The sequence below is a fragment of the Natator depressus genome, chromosome 24 (genome assembly GCF_965152275.1).
Source record: "Natator depressus isolate rNatDep1 chromosome 24, rNatDep2.hap1, whole genome shotgun sequence".
Taxonomy (NCBI): domain Eukaryota; kingdom Metazoa; phylum Chordata; order Testudines; family Cheloniidae; genus Natator; species Natator depressus.
In genome coordinates, this window is record NC_134257.1 from 1,219,039 (window position 1) to 1,236,508 (window position 17,470).

At 53.0% G+C, this 17,470-nt stretch overlaps 2 protein-coding genes across 23 annotated transcripts in view; one reads left to right on the forward strand and one right to left on the reverse strand.

Annotated features, from left to right (window-relative positions):
- Positions 1-8,029, reverse strand: part of UBAP2L (ubiquitin associated protein 2 like) — a 43,316-nt gene extending 35,287 nt beyond the window's left edge. For 21 of the 22 annotated variants that reach the window (XM_074938328.1, XM_074938324.1, XM_074938343.1 and 18 more), the window contains exons 1-4: positions 7,889-8,029; positions 2,212-2,341; positions 982-1,059; positions 104-214 (exon numbers count right to left, since the gene is read on the reverse strand). In XM_074938328.1, coding sequence (XP_074794429.1) covers positions 104-214; positions 982-1,059; positions 2,212-2,301 — 279 coding nt within the window. In that variant the 5' untranslated portion in view covers positions 2,302-2,341; positions 7,889-8,029. The other variant, XM_074938321.1, reaches the window with a different exon arrangement.
- Positions 8,030-8,131: 102 nt separating this feature from the next.
- LTAP1 (lipid transport auxiliary protein 1) lies at positions 8,132-16,721 on the forward strand. The gene is made up of 7 exons (XM_074938377.1): positions 8,132-8,274; positions 9,286-9,387; positions 10,284-10,401; positions 11,193-11,246; positions 11,994-12,160; positions 12,346-12,404; positions 16,378-16,721. Exons 1-7 carry the CDS (start codon positions 8,206-8,208, stop codon positions 16,574-16,576), a joined length of 768 nt encoding a protein of 255 aa, XP_074794478.1. The 5' UTR covers positions 8,132-8,205; the 3' UTR covers positions 16,577-16,721.
- Positions 16,722-17,470: the final 749 nt, after the last annotated feature.

Below are 17,470 nucleotides of genomic sequence, written 5' to 3' on the forward strand. Positions count from 1 at the left end.
GTGCTCTTCGCGCACTTAGCTGTATTACCTGGAGATCACTAGCTCCAACCAGGCTTCACACAACCACCTTTTTGCTAATCAAAGCTGAAGGAGCCTCTCCTACCGTGTCCGGATTCCCCTCCAGCAGCACGTTGATGGCTCTGTTGACATCCCCGTTACAGTCGTGCAGAGCAATCACACACTCATCTTGGTTCTTGCCCGTGATATCAATCAGCTGTGGGGAGGAAGAGGACACAATCAGCTCATTCCAAACCCAGAGAGGACTGACACCTCCTTAGAGCTAAGAAATGCCTTGGGTTCGAGAGGAGAGAAAACCTGTAATTGCAGAAGAGAAGAGCTACCAAGCAGTGTCCAGGCATGGATGTCTCCTTGCTGTCCTTGAGTTTAACCGTGTGCCCCAGAATGTACACTGGGTGGCCAGAGAAGCAGGAGTGAAGGTGCCCCCATGTCTCAGAAATCCTAAAGTCACCTCTCACCAGTCAACGTGGAGGCAGGGCCTTGCAAATCCCAAAGTGACTCCAGGTGTTGGCCAGAGGACCTCACAACAAGAGGGTGATAGTGCTGCAGAGAGAACTGAAAGGCTGATGGCTCAACCTCATGAGCTCACATGTGGGACACACAAGATTTAGTATCTGCTTCCTCTGACCAATGCAGCTTATTATCCCAAGGGCAGCTCTCCCTGGGTCTGCTCCACTGCAGAGATCTCTTAACACAAGGAACAAGATGACAATGAAGGGCAGACCTCCACCTGGCCTGGCAAAGGTATCTGAGTTAGCTGCCCCTTTGACCTGCTTCCCCTCAGCCCTCCATCACTAGCCTGACAACCCGGGCCTGTTCTGGCTTATTTCAGAGTTGCTATTGTTGTTCTCAGCCTCGGGTTCAACACAGCTGGCACTTCAGCTCCTGAAAACAGAGCTGCCAACTTCCAGTCTAGCTAGAGAAGCTGCTCAACCCTGAGTTCTCCCCATTCCCCACACTCACTTGTTTCACCTTCTCCTCAAAGTCAGCGTCGTTGTGGTCCGAAATCATCTGTGCAAGTCGAATCTGTTCTGCAGTGGCCTAGAGAGATTGCAGAGGATGATGGAGGAGGGTTAGAGCAGTGCATTTCAAACCAACTCTCTTCTAAGCATTTACAGCTTCCTTGAGAACACCAGTAAGGAGTGAGGGGAAGAGGGGCACACAGATGGGAGGTCTCAAAGTGGAGATAAAGATGAAAGAGAGGCAGGTGGAGATGTCTGAAGGAGAACGAAATGCCACTGAACCCATGCGAACCAACAATCTCACAATAAACTAGCTTCCCAGGACAGATCCCTCAGTATAGGAAGAAACAAGAACCTCAAAGCAAACTCTGCAAGTGGCACATCAGCCAGCTGGGTTTACCTACAGGGGCAGGGAGTGGTCAGGAAAACACAGAGAGGTTCCAGCTCAGGCTCTCACTTGGAGACACTGAAGTAGTGACCACACTGTCAGAGAGCCCCTGGTCAGCCTGTCCACCTGCCTCTCACAGCAGCACACTTCAGCACAGAGGAAGCTGTTCTAGGAGGTATGTTAGGCTAATGGTTCTCAGCCAGCATCCGCATCCCTCTGGGGGTCCGCAAGCTGGTTTTAGGGGGCTACAGGGACCCGTGGCTGAAGCACAGGACTGAAACCGGGAGCAGAACTGCAGGGAGCCCCGAGTCATGGCACCCCAGCAGGGCTGAAGCCAGGAGCGGAGCCACGGGGCTGACGTCCCGAGCACCACCACTCCACCTGGGTCTAAAGCCCTGAGCCCCAGTGTCCATGAGGGGCAGAAGCCCTGAGGGGCCCCCCCGAGAGCCAAACCCCCACCTCTCCCACCTGCAGCCCTGAGCCCCTCCACCCTGTGGCTAAAGCCCCAGCCCTGACCCATGGCTGAAGTCCAGAGCATGGAGCCCCCCCCACGGCTGAAGCCCCGAGTCCCACAGGGCTAAAGCCCCAAGGCCCCCCGACACACACATCTGGTGGCTGAAGCCAGGAGCCCTAAGTGCCCACGCCTCATCCCTGCTGGGGCCTGGAGTTTTTATAGTATGGGGGGGGGGGGGAGAGGAGGAGGACGGGAGGAATGGCTCTGAAAGAAAAAGGTTGAGAACCCCTGTGTTAGGCCAAGCCCAATTATTAGCCAACTGCTTGGAGCAGCTGAAGGTGCCAAGTCTCCACCTCCAAGCCAGCTGGTTTCCATGGACACTCCCTTACCTGTGGCCGCTGCTTGTGCTGTGTCTGGCTCTGTGCCTGTGTCTGCTCCCAGGGCCCCCGGGCTCGGCTAGTGCCCACCGATGTCATCATTTACAGTATATACAAATAACAGTATTTACAAGGTAGAACTCTGCGGGGGGAGGGAGAGATGAGAGAACAGACGGTTAGAAGCGGAAAACAAAAGGCAGTACCAAGGCTCTGGGTACTGAGTGGGTGGGACACCAAAGTAAAGTTTATACCCCCAAAACCACTATACACCAACTCTATTTCCAGAGATGTGAAAGTAAAAGGCCACCCACCGTCTCCTATTTCCTGAAGCCCTAACATGTAATACGCAATATCTGAAAGGTACAACATTGCACCCATGCTGAGACACCCCAGGCTGTTCCTGCATAGAGGACTGCCTCCCACCCCCCCGAAATCTACATGACTAAATCTTTGGAGCAGAAATATGTGTCTCTGTAGTAGGAGGCAGCCTTTAACATTCCACTGCTCAAATGCAAGAGACTGAGGAATATAAATTAGCATTCGTCAACGCGGATCCTTCCATCTACATGGCTTAGAGGCACCTCAATGCTACCCTGGTGGACACTTTATAAGTGCACAAAACAAACAGCTCAAAGCCTCAAGACCATCAACTGAACCTCTGTTCTCACTGCTTTCATCCTCTGCTCCTCACAAGTTCATCACTCCCCGCATCCCAGGGAAAGGTGGGGAAGTGACTCTCCAAGTCAAGATGTTTCCAACATTAAACAGGTTTGTGGGCTTGGTTTGTTTGTTTGTTTGAAATAGAGAGCTCTCATCTTCAAACACAAACCCAGGTAATTTGGGCTGTGACCCTGTTCTAGGAATATTAATTTGTCATCTATAATCCAATACACTCCGGAAAGAAGAGTGCTATAAATATCATCTGAGGGATTCCAAAACCCTTCAAAAATTCTACGCAGGATTAAATCACTTTGCCCATGATCGATGTAGGGCACAGCAACTAGTGAGACACTTTCAGCAATGCTCTATGATCACTTCAGGACTTCCTGTCCAGACATAGTTTGGCACAGGAAATATATCACAGCCAAATTAAATTGCAAATCCCTACACCCCCAATGCAAGGAAAGTCCAGCCGTGACAGTAACACCTTGTGCAATCTCACCATACCTAAACGGCTCCAAAGAATAAAGAATGCCAGGTACATTCAAAAGCTCCAAGGAGGATTTCAGTTATTTATGAGCCTCTGAACTAAGTAACTTTGAATAGTTTACCGCTGGGATAATAAGGCTATCAGCTCTACCTCTGGAGCGACAGGCCCTTCACTAGCAGCATGTGGGACCTCCCGAATCTAAGAAGGAACAAATAATGCATGCAGACAGAAACCTCAGCAAGAGAAACAAGTGATCAGTATCTTATCTGAAACTTTATTCATGGAGATCAATTGTGTGTCCTCAAGTGGGAACCAATGTACTGTAGGAGGGTGGAGCGAGTGAAAAGCCTCTCAGCATGAGGCAGTGCTAAGGGATGGGAAAGCTAAATCTTCAAAGACAGCGAGTAGACAGTGCAACTGCATCTTTTCTTTGGAGCACAAAGCAGAAGCCCCTAAAGTTAGCTTTGCACTGTGTTTGTAAACCTGCAACACTATTTTGCTGCTCCAGTGAGAGATGGCCTGTACCAGCTTCTGTTGTTCACTTGAATGAATGCTTCTAATGCAATCTTTCCTGCAATTTCCCACAAAAGGTCAAGTCGTCCACCTCCTTGGGATATCCACATCTTAAACATCTTTAAACATACAAAGACTCCTAAACAATAGTGATTTTTCAGAACTTTTTGAAACTTCCAGATCTTGCTCAGTTCCTTCAGCAATAAAATCTGTTACCCGATGGGCAAGTCTGCAAAAATCTTATTGCCAAACAACGTTTGACACACAAATCACCTCCGCACTCCTGAGTTCTAGCTCAGACTGATACACTATGACAAATCACAACCTCTGCCTCGCTTTTTCGGTCTGTAATATGGGGGTAACAATCACCTGCCTTTGTTATTATTTGCATTACCACAGCACTTAGGAGTCCTAGTCATAGACCGGGACCAACTGTGCTGCGCGCTATACAAAAACAGAACAAGAAGATAATCTCTGTCCCAAGCATCTTAAAATCCAAGTATAAAACAAGAGACGGATACACACAGAGGGGGAGCACCAGGAAACAATGAGACGATATTTGTTAGCATTTGCCAGAATGGCTCTAACAGTATCACCATCTGATACAAAGCATAATAAACCCGTGCTACAGGGCTCGTTGCTCAATAAGAACATTTGGGGGTAGAGTCAATGAAGAAAACTCCCCCCACCCCCCACTCCTTAAAGCACTGCAGAAACTTTAACAGAAGTCAGAAAACAAAAAGCCATCCCAGCAAACTCCCCCTCCCACCCCATACCCGATTCTTCCCCTAACATTACTCTTATTCCTCACTGGTACATCTACTCCAGCACTAAATATTTCACAGACAAACAAGTTATCATATTAAACTAAATTTGGCATCAGAATTGCAGGCCCAGAGGGAAGTAATAATGCATGTTTCATACTGTACTAACTTAATATGCAATTTCAGTAGGATATGGTTCTGTTACTTTCTTGTCCTAAACCCTTATGCAGTTCCTAGGCACCGGTTTAACAGCTGCCATGTTTCAATCCTGGCACAGCAGCATTTCAATGGTGAATTAAATAACCACTATGTATAAAGCTCAGCAAGCAACTACTGATATAAGTATCTGTTCTGATCCCAACCCTGCAATGAGCTCTGTGCAGTGCCCCACAGACTTCAGTAAGGCTCTGGGTAGGCCCAGGGTTCCACCTACCAAGAATTCACTCCAGGATCATACTCTAGTTTGTGCAGCCCTTCGGAACCCTTAGGGATTAAGCACTATTAAAAATGCAGAATATTAGTCCAGGAGTCTGACATCTGAAACGCTACCACACAGAAACAGCGACAGTCTGATCTAACTGAAGTTTCTAACTGCTATTTTGGTCACTCATTTTACCTGTATATTTCTTTTTAAATTGTAAAGCATCTTGTACTTCGAGGCAGATGCTATATAAATAAAATAGTGATTCCAGTTTCCTTCCATTGTGTCCCTGGTATTCTAGAATGAAATGAACTAGAGAAATGAAAAACATTATCAAATCAGTTTGACTTCTGAATTATATGCCAAAAAGGGAAACACTATATTTATATAGCATCAGACAAAGCCACAGTGCTCCACAACTATGTTATGACACGACCACTACACCTCAAGGAGCTTGCAATTTAATTTACTATCATTTTAATTTAATGTTTTTAATAATTTACTCTGCAGTTACTCTTCACTTTCTGAACTTATTTTCCACTGCTTTTCATTTCACGGGTAGAAGAGATTCCTGTCTATGCAGGCTAGTAGGTATTTTGGGGTCTTCAGGAAAAAGGGAGACCAAGAAATGTAAGATTTATAATAATCTATGTGTTCCACCAAAAATCCTGGCTCAGTTGCATTTTGTAGAGCAGTGATCTCTCAGTCAAATGCACGATTGCAAGAAGTGTTCAGAGCACAAAACAGATGGAGGTGACCTGGGTTCTATTCCCAGCTCTGACAGACTCCCTGCGTGACTTTAGGCAAGTCACAGCATGACTCAGCCTCAGTTTCCCTATCTGTTAAAAGGGAACGATGATATTTTCACACCCCCTCCATGAAGCTTCATTAACATTTGAAAAAGGCTCTGAGGTCTCAGATGAAAGGACTACAGAAGGGCAAAGTATTTAGAATGATCATTCTGCACTGCTGGGGAGCGTGTGCACCGGAAAGAGCCTGGCACAGAGGGATAGTCTGTAAGGGTTATGCCACATTTCGCAAAGAGGCAAATACATTTCAGTTATGGATGAAATAATTCATGGGTATAGAAAATACAGATTTTTGCAAAATGCTGAGAGATAAAGCGCTATTGAAATCTTAATGTGGTATTAGCGACCATTATTCTTCTTTTTGCAAATACAGACTAACATGGCTGCTACGCTGAAACCTGTCATTATTTTACTGGGAAGCTCTGAACAGACAGAAAAGGTGTACTTGTGGCACCTTAGAGACAAACCAATTTATGTGAGCATAAGTTTTCGTGAGCTACAGCTCACTTCATCGGATGCAACAAGGTGCCACAAGTACTCCTTTTCCTTTTGCGAATACAGACTAACACGGCTGTTACTCTGAAATCTGAACAGATAGTTTCAAAAGCTACATAAATATACTGTAACATGCAATTCTGAACTGGTGTGGATGTCAATGAACCGGAATGATCCCTCAGGAGCTACAAGTACCATATATTATTATTCCAAGTTGCTGCAGGTTCCTGTGAATATCTTGGTAATTAGAGCTCTACCTAAACTAAGATTATGCTGGATTGTGAGCAGCATGTTATGTAATAAATGCATGAGATGCACAGCACTACAGAAGTGTAGAAGACTGGATCATTTCCTTTAATTCACCCTGTTCCAGGCCAGAGATGTATTAGCACTGGGTACCCTGATGCTGCGCGTAGTTATGTTTCCAGATACAGTCAGTAAAGCCCTACAGAGCCCACCTGAGCACAGGGTGCCACACACAAGCGTCTGCACAATTGCTACAAGCGGTCAGTAGTGCCTTTCTAAAGCAACCTGGTGTACAGAACGCGCCTGAAATAAACCCACCGCTGTTATATCTACCAGCAGGACACTAGGGCAGCCCCGGGGGCGAAGGAGTCACCGTGCAGTGACAGGAGGAGAACTCTAGAAGTTCCCAGCGGCCAGCACTGGCATCAGTCTGCTCGGGAGAGGGAAGGGCAGATCCAGCAGCGGACAACGGGGATGAGCCGCCCACAGGGCCAGAAAGGTTTCACGCCCCGAGGGCCAACAGCAGCGAAGAGGGTGGCTCTCGCCAGGCGCCGACGGGCTCACCCCGCTGCGGGCTCTCGAGGCCAGCAAGGCTGGTGGCTTTGAGAGGCTGCGCCCGGGGGAAAGGGATCAGCCAGCGGGGCTGCGCGGCCACTGCGGGGAGGCGCTGGGCCCCCGCAGCGAGACCGCCGGGCAAGCACACGGCGCAAGAAGCGCGGCCAGGGAGCGCAGGGCCCGGGGGGAGCGCGGCGGCAGGCAGCTGCCCGGCCATTGTGCGGGGCGGGCGCCCCCCGCGCAGGGGGCAGGGGCGGCAGCCAGGGCGCTCCATCCGGCGGGGAGGTCAAGGCCGGCAGCGGCCGAGGGCGCGGGGCCAAGCCGGGCAGCTCCCTCGGAGCCGGCAGGACGGGGGGGCAGGGTCGGAGCCCGGCCGCGGCGCCGCTTCCGCCCTCATGGCCGCTGCCGCCATTCCCCGCCCCCCACCAGCGCCCCCGGGCCCGGGCCCGGCCGCCCGCCCACGACCCCCTCCCCGGGCCCGGCCGCGCGCACTACGCGAGCCCCCGGCTTCGGCCGGGCCCACTAGGCCGCGAACCCGACCGTAAACAAAACCCGCCGCACGGCGTCCGGATCCGGGCAGGGAGCGGGGCCGGGGCCGCCTCCCCCTGGCCGGGGGCCCACGCCGGCCGCTGCCGCCCTCCCCGGGCTGAGGGAGGGGCGCCCGGCCGGGGCCGGGATTTAAAGGGGCCGCGCGCAATTACCGGGGCCGCTGCCGCCTCCGCGTTACCAACTTTACCTGAGTCTCCCCCACACTGACAACTACCCAGCGGCGCCCGCCCCATCACGTGACCCAGGAGAGGGCGGGGCCAGGCCGGCCTCAGGCCGCCCCCGCCACGTGACCCCGGCGGGCGCCTCTGTGGCCGCTCCCGCCTGTCACGTGGCTCGGCCTCGCGCCTCTCCTTGGCCCTCCCTGGGTCACATGGTTTCTGGCGGGTGGCCGGGCGCGCCCCGCCCGCCCCCGCTTCCCGCCCGCCCCCGTCACGTGACGCGGCCGCACTGTGGCCTCAGTGGCCGCCATGTTGTTGCGGGGCCCCGGGCCGGGTCAGGCCGGGGATGGCGACGTCCAGCAGCAACTGGCTCTCCGGGGTCAACGTGGTGCTGGTGATGGCCTACGGGAGCCTGGTGAGGCCGCGGCCGCGGCCTGAGGGGGCGCCGGGCGGAGCGCGGGGGCGGAGCGAGGCGCCTGCCCGGGCCCCCATCGAGGGTGGAGGAGCGGCGGGGGGGGCGTCCCGCGCTGGCGTCCCGTTGGGGGGAGGGGCCCCCATAGTGGGGGGGTGTCCCGCGCTGGCGTCCCGCGCTGGGGCCCCCATAGTGGGGGGGGGGTCCCGCGCTGGGGTCCCGTTGGGGGGAGGGGCCCCCATAGTGGGGGGGGGGTCCCGCGCTGGGGTCCCGTTGGGGGGAGGGGCCCCCATAGTGGGGGGGGGGTCCCGCGCTGGGGTCCCGTTGGGGGGAGGGGCCCCCATAGTGGGGGGGGGTCCCGCGCTGGGGTCCCGTTGGGGGGAGGGGCCCCCATAGTGGGGGGGGGTCCCGCGCTGGGGTCCCGTTGGGGGGAGGGGCCCCCATAGTGGGGGGGTGGTCCCGCGCTGGGGTCCCGTTGGGGGGAGGGGCCCCCATAGTGGGGGGGGGTCCCGCGCTGGGGTCCCGTTGGGGGGAGGGGCCCCCATAGTGGGGGGGGGGTCCCGCGCTGGGGTCCCGTTGGGGGGAGGGGCCCCCATAGTGGGGGGGGGTCCCGCGCTGGGGTCCCGTTGGGGGGAGGGGCCCCCATAGTGGGGGGGGTCCCGCGCTGGGGTCCCGTTGGGGGGAGGGGCCCCCATAGTGGGGGGGGGTCCCGCGCTGGGGTCCCGTTGGGGGGAGGGGCCCCCATAGTGGGGGGGGGTCCCGCAAGACCTCTCCAGCGTTCCCTTCCCCCACCCAGGGGAGGCGGCAGTGGGGGGGGCCCCTTTAAAAGGGCCGTCGCGGGCTGCACCCTCGGGCTCCCGGTCTCTCCGCTGGTGCCTCGTCCCCCCGGGCATTGGAAGCTGCAGCCCGGACCCCTCACAGGGCGGAGGCCCGGCTGGGGCCCAGGCCCCCGAGGCAGGAGGGTTTGGCTCTGCTGGGTTCTAACCACGTCTCTCTTCTGCTGCGTTTGACTAGGTGTTTGTATTGCTCTTCATCTTTGTGAAAAGGCAGATAATGCGCTTCGCCATGAAGTCCCGCCGGGGGCCCCATGTGCCGGTTGGACAACACGCCCCCAAGGTCCGTGAGTGGGGCTTGCCTCCTGCTGGCCGCGGCGGGGGGGGTTACGCCTTGGGCGATCGATCTGCTTGTTTCGATAAGGCTTTGTGTGTGCTGATGCTTCCTATTTTCCTACGCTGCAGCTATATCCCAAGCTAAACAGGGCCAGGGCGGCAGTTCTTAGATGGGAGACCTTCAGGGAACAGCCAGGTGCTGCAGGAGATGGTCTTGGCCCTTTTTTTCCCCATGATGCACCATGCACCCAATGCTCCAGCCAGGAGCTAAGGAATGCCCTGCTCCTGGAGGATACCATCTTTCTGATGAGTCTTAAAATCAATGCTCTTGTTACAGGTTCTGTGATGCACTTTGTAAGAGTCAGGACATCAGCTGTGGTGTCCTGGCTAAAGGAAAGCTCTGATGGCCATGTCTACACGCGGAGCACTACAGCAGCACAGCTCTGGCCCCGTAGCTATGCCGATGTAGGGCTGTAGCGCTGAGTCTTCCTGCAGTGACCAAAGGGGGTTTTCTGTTGTGGTAGGACCTCCACCTCCCTGATGATAGCTGGGTCAATCAAAGCGTTCTTCAGTTGACCTAACTGTACCTCCTCTTTTGGCTAAGTCGGGGTAGCTGTGGCTTTGAGGTGTGAATTTTTCACACCCCTGACCGCCATAGCTATGTTGACCTAACTTTTAAGTGGACACCAGGCCTGATAGCTGTGCTCTGACTCTCTGAATTCTCCTTGACTATGGGAATCTTCACTTCCTGGATTAAATGGTTGCAGTGTGTTACTTTCTATTGTTAAATAATTGCTGCATCTCAGGGCTGGGTGCAGTGATCCCTGTCTGTTGGGATTCATAGGTGCTTTGGGAAGGAGGGTGCCCTATAAATGTAAGATGCTATTGTTCTCTTCTGGACAGGACCTGAAAGAGGAAATTGACATTCGCCTCTCAAGGGTACAGGACATTAAGTATGAACCCCGGCTCCTGGCTGAAGATGATGCCAGGCTCCTGCAGTTAGAGACACCAGGAAGCCAATGTACTGTGTCTTCTAAATATATGCACCCTAACTTATTGATGAGTATATTGGGTGGAGGGGGAGGATGATCAAAGGGCTTCTTGTTCAGCCTTCCAACCTCCACAATGCAAACGTCCTCCCACTACGGCTCTCGGAATCTGGGAATTATGGAGTTACATTGGTAGCTTTTGAGCCTGTCGGGCTCTTCCCACAGTATTAACTGTCCTGCTGCAGTGTTGTTTGGGGCGCCGTCCTTCCCCGTGGGGCAGGTGGCGCTCTTGCTGAGCTGCTCATGGTTACCATGCAGCCTGTCACACCAGAACCTGGCATGATCCCTAACTGTTACTCTGACTTGGTTAAAATCAAGCTGATTGCAGCCCTGCCCCTGTCTTTAATACACAGAAGCAGCCTGTGGGGACCAAGGCTCCCACCACGCAGGCTGAAATGAAGCCATTCAGCTCAAAATGGAATAGTGTGTAGGGAGCTGTTGTTCCCCTCTGCCATATCACAGAGGAAAGCAGCCACAGCCTATGGTGTATAGCTTCTGGGCCACCTCTGCTCTGACACTCCCGACTTTACCTTTCTCACCAAGCAGAGCAGAAACTCCCAGACAAAGGAAACTGATTGTCAGTTACCATTGGTGCTGCATAATCGGATTAGTGTCATTCTGCGATTTGCACGGGGCTAGCCTCATTGCTGTGGGAAAGGCTCCAACAGGATAATCTCCTGTTCACGCAGCCCCCACTTGTGCCAACTTGCTGGTGTGTGTGTGTTTTCTTTCTCCAGACCAGTTTGTGTGTTGTCTTTTCCAGGTTGCTATAACTACTTGTACAGAATGAAGGCACTGGACGCAATCAGAGCTTCTGGTAAGAGAAAGCCTTTAGGTGGGGAGCGTGGCCAGTGGGGGACATGCCTCTGGAGCCTAGGCCAATAGCCTTGTGCTAGCACAAGGATTCTCCGCCTGGGGGCTGCCACCATATCCCTATGTTCCTCTAAGGAATTGGGGTCCTCTAGATGGGGGTAGAGATGTCTGCTAGAGGAAAAGGTTGAAAACTAGTACGTGACACAAATAAAGTGAAGTAGAAGCGAATTTGATCTGGTTAGTCAGTGCCAAGGTGAGTAAAATACAGAATGTAACACACAGAAGAAGCCATGGGAAGTTATTTACACTGAGTCTTTCCTGTCTAAATTATCTACAGTGCCACAGGAAAAGACATTCCTCAAATACTAAGCTGCCTGGCTTTCCGAAAGGATCTCACACTGTTGTGTGCCTCACTTTCTGGGTGTCCAATCTGAGACACCTGGGCTTGATTTTCTGAGAAACTCCCCCAATTAGTAAAGGCTTCTGCAGACTTTGGCTGTAAAGTATCTTTCATGTGCTCCCTTTTGATGCAGTGATTCATTGAACCATACTAGTTTCGGTGTCTCTGCCAGCAGCAAGAATCTGGTCTCTGCTGTATGATGCCTCCGTCAGAAAGGCAGAGGTGCAGGAGGAGGAGTTTGTTGGATGGTTTGGGTCGCTCATAAGGACGTGCTCTCTTCCAGGCCCCTGGAGTGGGTGTCACACTCTGATCCGCCCTCACTGGCATCCTTGTGTCACTTTGTTTTTTCAGAGATCCCATTTTATGTAGAAGGCCGACACCCCCAGTCCTTAATGGGAAAGAATTTCCATGCCTATCTGTTGGAGCTGAGAAATTCCAGCACTCCATTCAGAGGCATCCGCAAAACCTTGATTGACACCCTCCTGGACGGGTATGACACTGCACGCTATGGGACAGGGGTGAGTGTCAGCCCAGATCTTCTCTTTGGTCTTGGCAAAGGGGGTGGATTCCCGCAGCGCCAGGTCTTTCACCTTGCAGCATTGCACACATTTCCCCTCTGTTCTGCCTGCTGCTGCGAGCAGGACCAAGGACAATGCACACCAAGTGTCCAGGGTCTCTAAGGCACTCTTCTGTTTGTGTTCAGGTCTTTGGGAAGACGGAATATCTGAAGTACCAGGGTGCCCTGACTGAGCTCACGAACATGTAAGTTTGACTGGCGATGGGGATGTTTAACATCCGGGCCTTGGTCTGCATGGCCATCCGTTGAAGGGGGTTGTGGATGGTGAAATTCTGCAGCGTAAGGATCCCATCTCTGTGCAGCTGGCTGTGTCTGTACAGGAACTGAGAAGGGGGAGGCCAAAACCAAACTGACAAAGTGTCCCCTTTAAGAAGGCCTCCAAAACAATCTGAGGCAGGCAGTCTCCGTTTCCCTGAGGCATCAGGTCAGGGAAGGAGCCTCTTGACCGCTACCCCTTCCTGCTTCTCCACGTGGGCACCAATGATACTGCCAAGAATGACCTTGAGCGGATCACTGCGGACTACGTGGCTCTGGGAAGAAGGATAAAGGAGTTGGAGGCACAAGTGGTCTTCTCGTCCATCCTCCCCGTGGAAGGAAAAGGCCTGGGTAGGGACCGTCGAATCGTGGAAGTCAACGAATGGCTACGCAGGTGGTGTCGGAGAGAAGGCTTTGGATTCTTTGACCATGGGATGATGTTCCATGAAGGAGGAGTGCTGGGCAGAGACGGGCTCCATCTTACGAAGAGAGGGAAGAGCATCTTTGCCAGCAGGCTGGCTAACCTAGTGAGGAGGGCTTTAAACTAGGTTCACCGGGGGAAGGAGACCAAAGCCCTGAGGTAAGTGGGAAAGCGGGATACCGGGAGGAAGCACAGGCAGGAATGTCTGTGAGGGGAGGGCTCCTGCCTCATACTGGGAATGAGGGGCGATCAACAGGTTATCTCAAGTGCTTATATACAAATGCACAAAGCCTTGGAAACAAGCAGGGAGAACTGGAGGTCCTGGTGATGTCAAGGAACTATGACGTGATTGGAATAACAGAGACTTGGTGGGATAACTCACATGACTGGAGTACAGTCATGGATGGTTATAAACTGTTCAGGAAGGACAGGCAGGGCAGAAAAGGTGGGGGAGTAGCACTGTATGTAAGGGAGCAGTATGACTGCTCGGAGCTCCGGTACGAAACTGTGGAAAAACCTGAGTGTCTCTGGATTAAGTTTAGAAGTGTGAGTAACAAGAGTGATGTAGTGGTGGGAGTCTGCTATAGACCACCGGACCAGGGGGATGAGGTGGATGAGGCTTTCTTCCAGCAACTCACGGAAGCTACTAGATCGCAAGCCCTGATTCTCATGGGTGACTTTAATTTTCCTGATATCTGCTGGGAGAGCAATACAGCGGTGCATAGACAATCCAGGAAGTTTTTGGAAAGCGTAGGGGACAATTTCCTGGCGCAAGTGCTAGGGGAGCCAACTAGGGGGGGCGCTTTTCTTGACCTGCTGCTCGCAAACCGGGTAGAATTAGTGGGGGAAGCAAAAGTGGATGGGAATCTGGGAGGCAGTGACCATGAGTTGGTTGAGTTCAGGATCCTGACGCAGGGAAGAAAGGTAAGCAGCAGGATACGGACCCTGGACTTCAGGAAAGCAGACTTCGACTCCCTCAGGGAACAGATGGCCAGGATCCCCTGGGGAACTAACATGAAGGGGAAGGGAGTCCAGGAGAGCTGGCTGTATTTCAAGGAATCCCTGTTGAGGTTACAGGGACAAACCATCCCGATGAGTCGAAAGAATAGTAAATATGGCAGGCGACCAGCTTGGCTTAATGGTGAAATCCTAGCGGATCTTAAACATAAAAAAGAAGCTTACAAGAAGTGGAAGGTTGGACATATGACCAGGGAAGAGTATAAAAATATTGCTCGGGAATGTAGGAAAGATATCAGGAGGGCCAAATCGCACCTGGAGCTGCAGCTAGCAAGAGATGTCAAGAGTAACAAGAAGGGTTTCTTCAGGTATGTTGGCAACAAGAAGAAAGCCAAGGAAAGTGTGGGCCCCTTACTGAATGAGGGAGGCAACCTAGTGACAGAGGATGTGGAAGAAGCTAATGTACTCAATGCTTTTTTTGCCTCTGTTTTCACTAACAAGGTCAGCTCCCAGACTGCTGCGCTGGGCATCACAGAATGGGGAAGAGATGGCCAGCCCTCTGTGGAGATAGAGGTGGTTAGGGACTATTTAGAAAAGCTGGACGTGCACAAGTCCATGGGGCCGGACGAGTTGCATCCGAGAGTGCTGAAGGAATTGGCGGCTGTGATTGCAGAGCCCTTGGCCATTATCTTTGAAAACTCGTGGCGAACGGGGGAAGTCCCGGATGACTGGAAAAAGGCTAATGTAGTGCCAATCTTTAAAAAAGGGAAGGAGGAGGATCCTGGGAACTACAGGCCAGTCAGCCTCACCTCAGTCCCTGGAAAAATCATGGAGCAGGTCCTCAAAGAATCAATCCTGAAGCACTTACATGAGAGGAAAGTGATCAGGAACAGTCAGCATGGGTTCACCAAGGGAAGGTCATGCCTGACTAATCTAATCGCCTTTTATGATGAGATTACTGGTTCTGTGGATGAAGGGAAAGCAGTGGATGTATTGTTTCTTGACTTTAGCAAAGCTTTTGACACGGTCTCCCACAGTATTCTTGTCAGCAAGTTAAGGAAGTATGGGCTGGATGAATGCACCATAAGGTGGGTAGAAAGCTGGCTAGATTGTCGGGCTCAACGGGTAGTGATCAATGGCTCCATGTCTAGTTGGCAGCCGGTGTCAAGTGGTGTGCCCCAGGGGTCGGTCCTGGGGCCGGTTTTGTTCAATATTTTCATAAATGATCTGGAGGATGGTGTGGATTGCACTCTCAGCAAATTTGCGGATGATACTAAACTGGGAGGAGTGGTAGATACGCTGGAGGGGAGGGATAGGATACAGAAGGACCTAGACAAATTGGAGGATTGGGCCAAAAGAAATCTGATGAGGTTCAATAAGGATAAGTGCAGGGTCCTGCACTTAGGATGGAAGAATCCAATGCACCGCTACAGACTAGGGACCGAATGGCTAGGCAGCAGTTCTGCGGAAAAGGACCTAGGGGTGACAGTGGACGAGAAGCTGGATATGAGTCAACAGTGTGCCCTTGTTGCCAAGAAGGCCAATGGCATTTTGGGATGTATAAGTAGGGGCATAGCGAGCAGATCGAGGGACGTGATCGTTCCCCTCTATTCGACACTGGTGAGGCCTCATCTGGAGTACTGTGTCCAGTTTTGGGCCCCACACTACAAGAAGGATGTGGATAAATTGGAGAGAGTCCAGCGAAGGGCAACAAAAATGATTAGGGGTCTAGAGCATATGACTTATGAAGAGAGGCTGAGGGAGCTGGGATTGTTTAGTCTGCAGAAGAGAAGAATGAGGGGGGATTTGATAGCTGCTTTCAACTACCTGAAAGGGGGTTCCAAAGAGGATGGCTCTAGACTGTTCTCAATGGTAGCAGATGACAGAACGAGGAGTAATGGTCTCAAGTTGCAATGGGGGAGGTTTAGATTGGATATTAGGAAAAACTTTTTCACTAAGAGGGTGGTGAAACACTGGAATGCGTTACCTAGGGAGGTGGTAGAATCTCCTTCCTTAGAGGTTTTTAAGGTCAGGCTTGACAAAGCCCTGGCTGGGATGATTTAACTGGGAATTGGTCCTGCTTCGAGCAGAGGGTTGGACTAGATGACCTTCTGGGGTCCCTTCCAACCCTGATATTCTATGATTCTATGACCCAGTTCTTAAGGCCCTTACATCTGAGTGAGTCAGAGCAACCAAACTGACAGTCAGAAAAGCAAAGTCTGTAGGGCTCCGGTCAGAAGTGGCCTGGGGCCTGCAACCTGTAGCGGCCAGCATGGCTTCTGATCCCATCCGTTGTTCAGTTTCCTTCTGGTGTTTTCCTTGACCGCACCTAGGCTGTCCCTTGTACAGGTTAAAGAGTACACCCTGCCACAATTTGCCTGCCCAGACCTGCTTCCGAGAGCCTGCACCCCACTGATTTAACTGACTGGCACATCTAATTAGGCTTCTTGCAGTCTCATTGTTTGCTCAGGAAGGGTTGCTCTCTGTTCCGGGTGGATTCAGTAACATCCCCTTTTCCTCCACAGTATGAAAGCGCGAGGGGGCAGCGGCCAGAGACGGCACCAGTCGGCAGCGAAGGATCTCACGCTCTCGCCTGATGTTCCTACCTCGGCCACCACCCAGGTCACCTACCTGCCTTCCGGCCAGAAGAGCAAGCGTGCCAAGCACTTCCTGGAGCTGAAGAGCTTCAAGGACAAGTACAACACGCTGGAGAGCACCCTGTGAGCTGCGGCAGGAGCTCTGCTCCTGGGACCTGCCACCGAGAGCCCCTTGCTGGGTGGGGCAAGTCACGAGGGGCTCGTGGCAGCACTCCATGTCCAGGTGGCAGCTGCAAGGCGGGAAGTCACTGGGCTCGTGGATCGCTCACTGCTGCATGGAGTTGGATTTAACAGCAGCGTCATGGCTGGGGATACCTGGCCTCTGGGCAGGAGGCCCTTTCCGAAGCTGTGTACTGGCTGCAGAACGGAGATGACCAGCAGCCGGCATGGGCCTGTGTTTTGGGCTCTGAAGAGATTCCGGACCCAAACCCTTTTTGGTGGCTAGTGTCTCTCTGGAGCCCCTAGCCCTGTGAATAGACTATTGGAGTAGCTTTAGCATATTTGTAGAAGACACTGCTCCAGGTCAGTGCTCCTGCACCCCTCTGCACTGTCTGCGATGGCTCCATTCACTCCACTGACCCTCCATCACTCCCAGCAATGGCTCGCGGGCTGAGGCCAGCGGTGGTTTCCAGCTCCCGCACTGGAGCCATGGGCTGGGCTTTCCGAAGGGTAAACGCCTTGTGGGGGTTGGTTCCCTCTGATGCAACAGGGGCCTGTGGTTCCATCCTCTCACTCCTTGTCAGCCTGTTGTGCTTGAATTGCCCTTTAGACCTGGGGGGGGTATCGGGGCCTGGGGGGGGGTCGCCTTGATATCTTGAGCTTGTTTAAACCCCACCCAGACAGTAAATGGCTCAGTGTCCTGCTCTTGGGGGGTGAGGCAGCTGCTGCTGACTGTCTCTTCCACACACCCCAGCTGGGCAGCCGGGTGAAAACCTTCCCTGTTCCCTCCCGCTCTCACCAGCGCCTCGTGCCATTCACCATGGACTCCTCCAGGCCTCTCGGGGAAGGGGCTGCAGCAAGC

Coding starts and splice junctions, on each gene's coding strand:
- LTAP1 (XM_074938377.1), top strand. CDS start 8,206: ATGGCGACGTCCAGCAGCAACTGGCTCTCCGGGGTCAACGTGGTGCTG. Junction 8,275..9,285: donor TGATGGCCTACGGGAGCCTG/GTGAGGCCGCGG, acceptor GCGTTTGACTAG/GTGTTTGTATTGCTCTTCAT. Junction 12,405..16,377: donor CTGACTGAGCTCACGAACAT/GTAAGTTTGACT, acceptor TTTCCTCCACAG/TATGAAAGCGCGAGGGGGCA.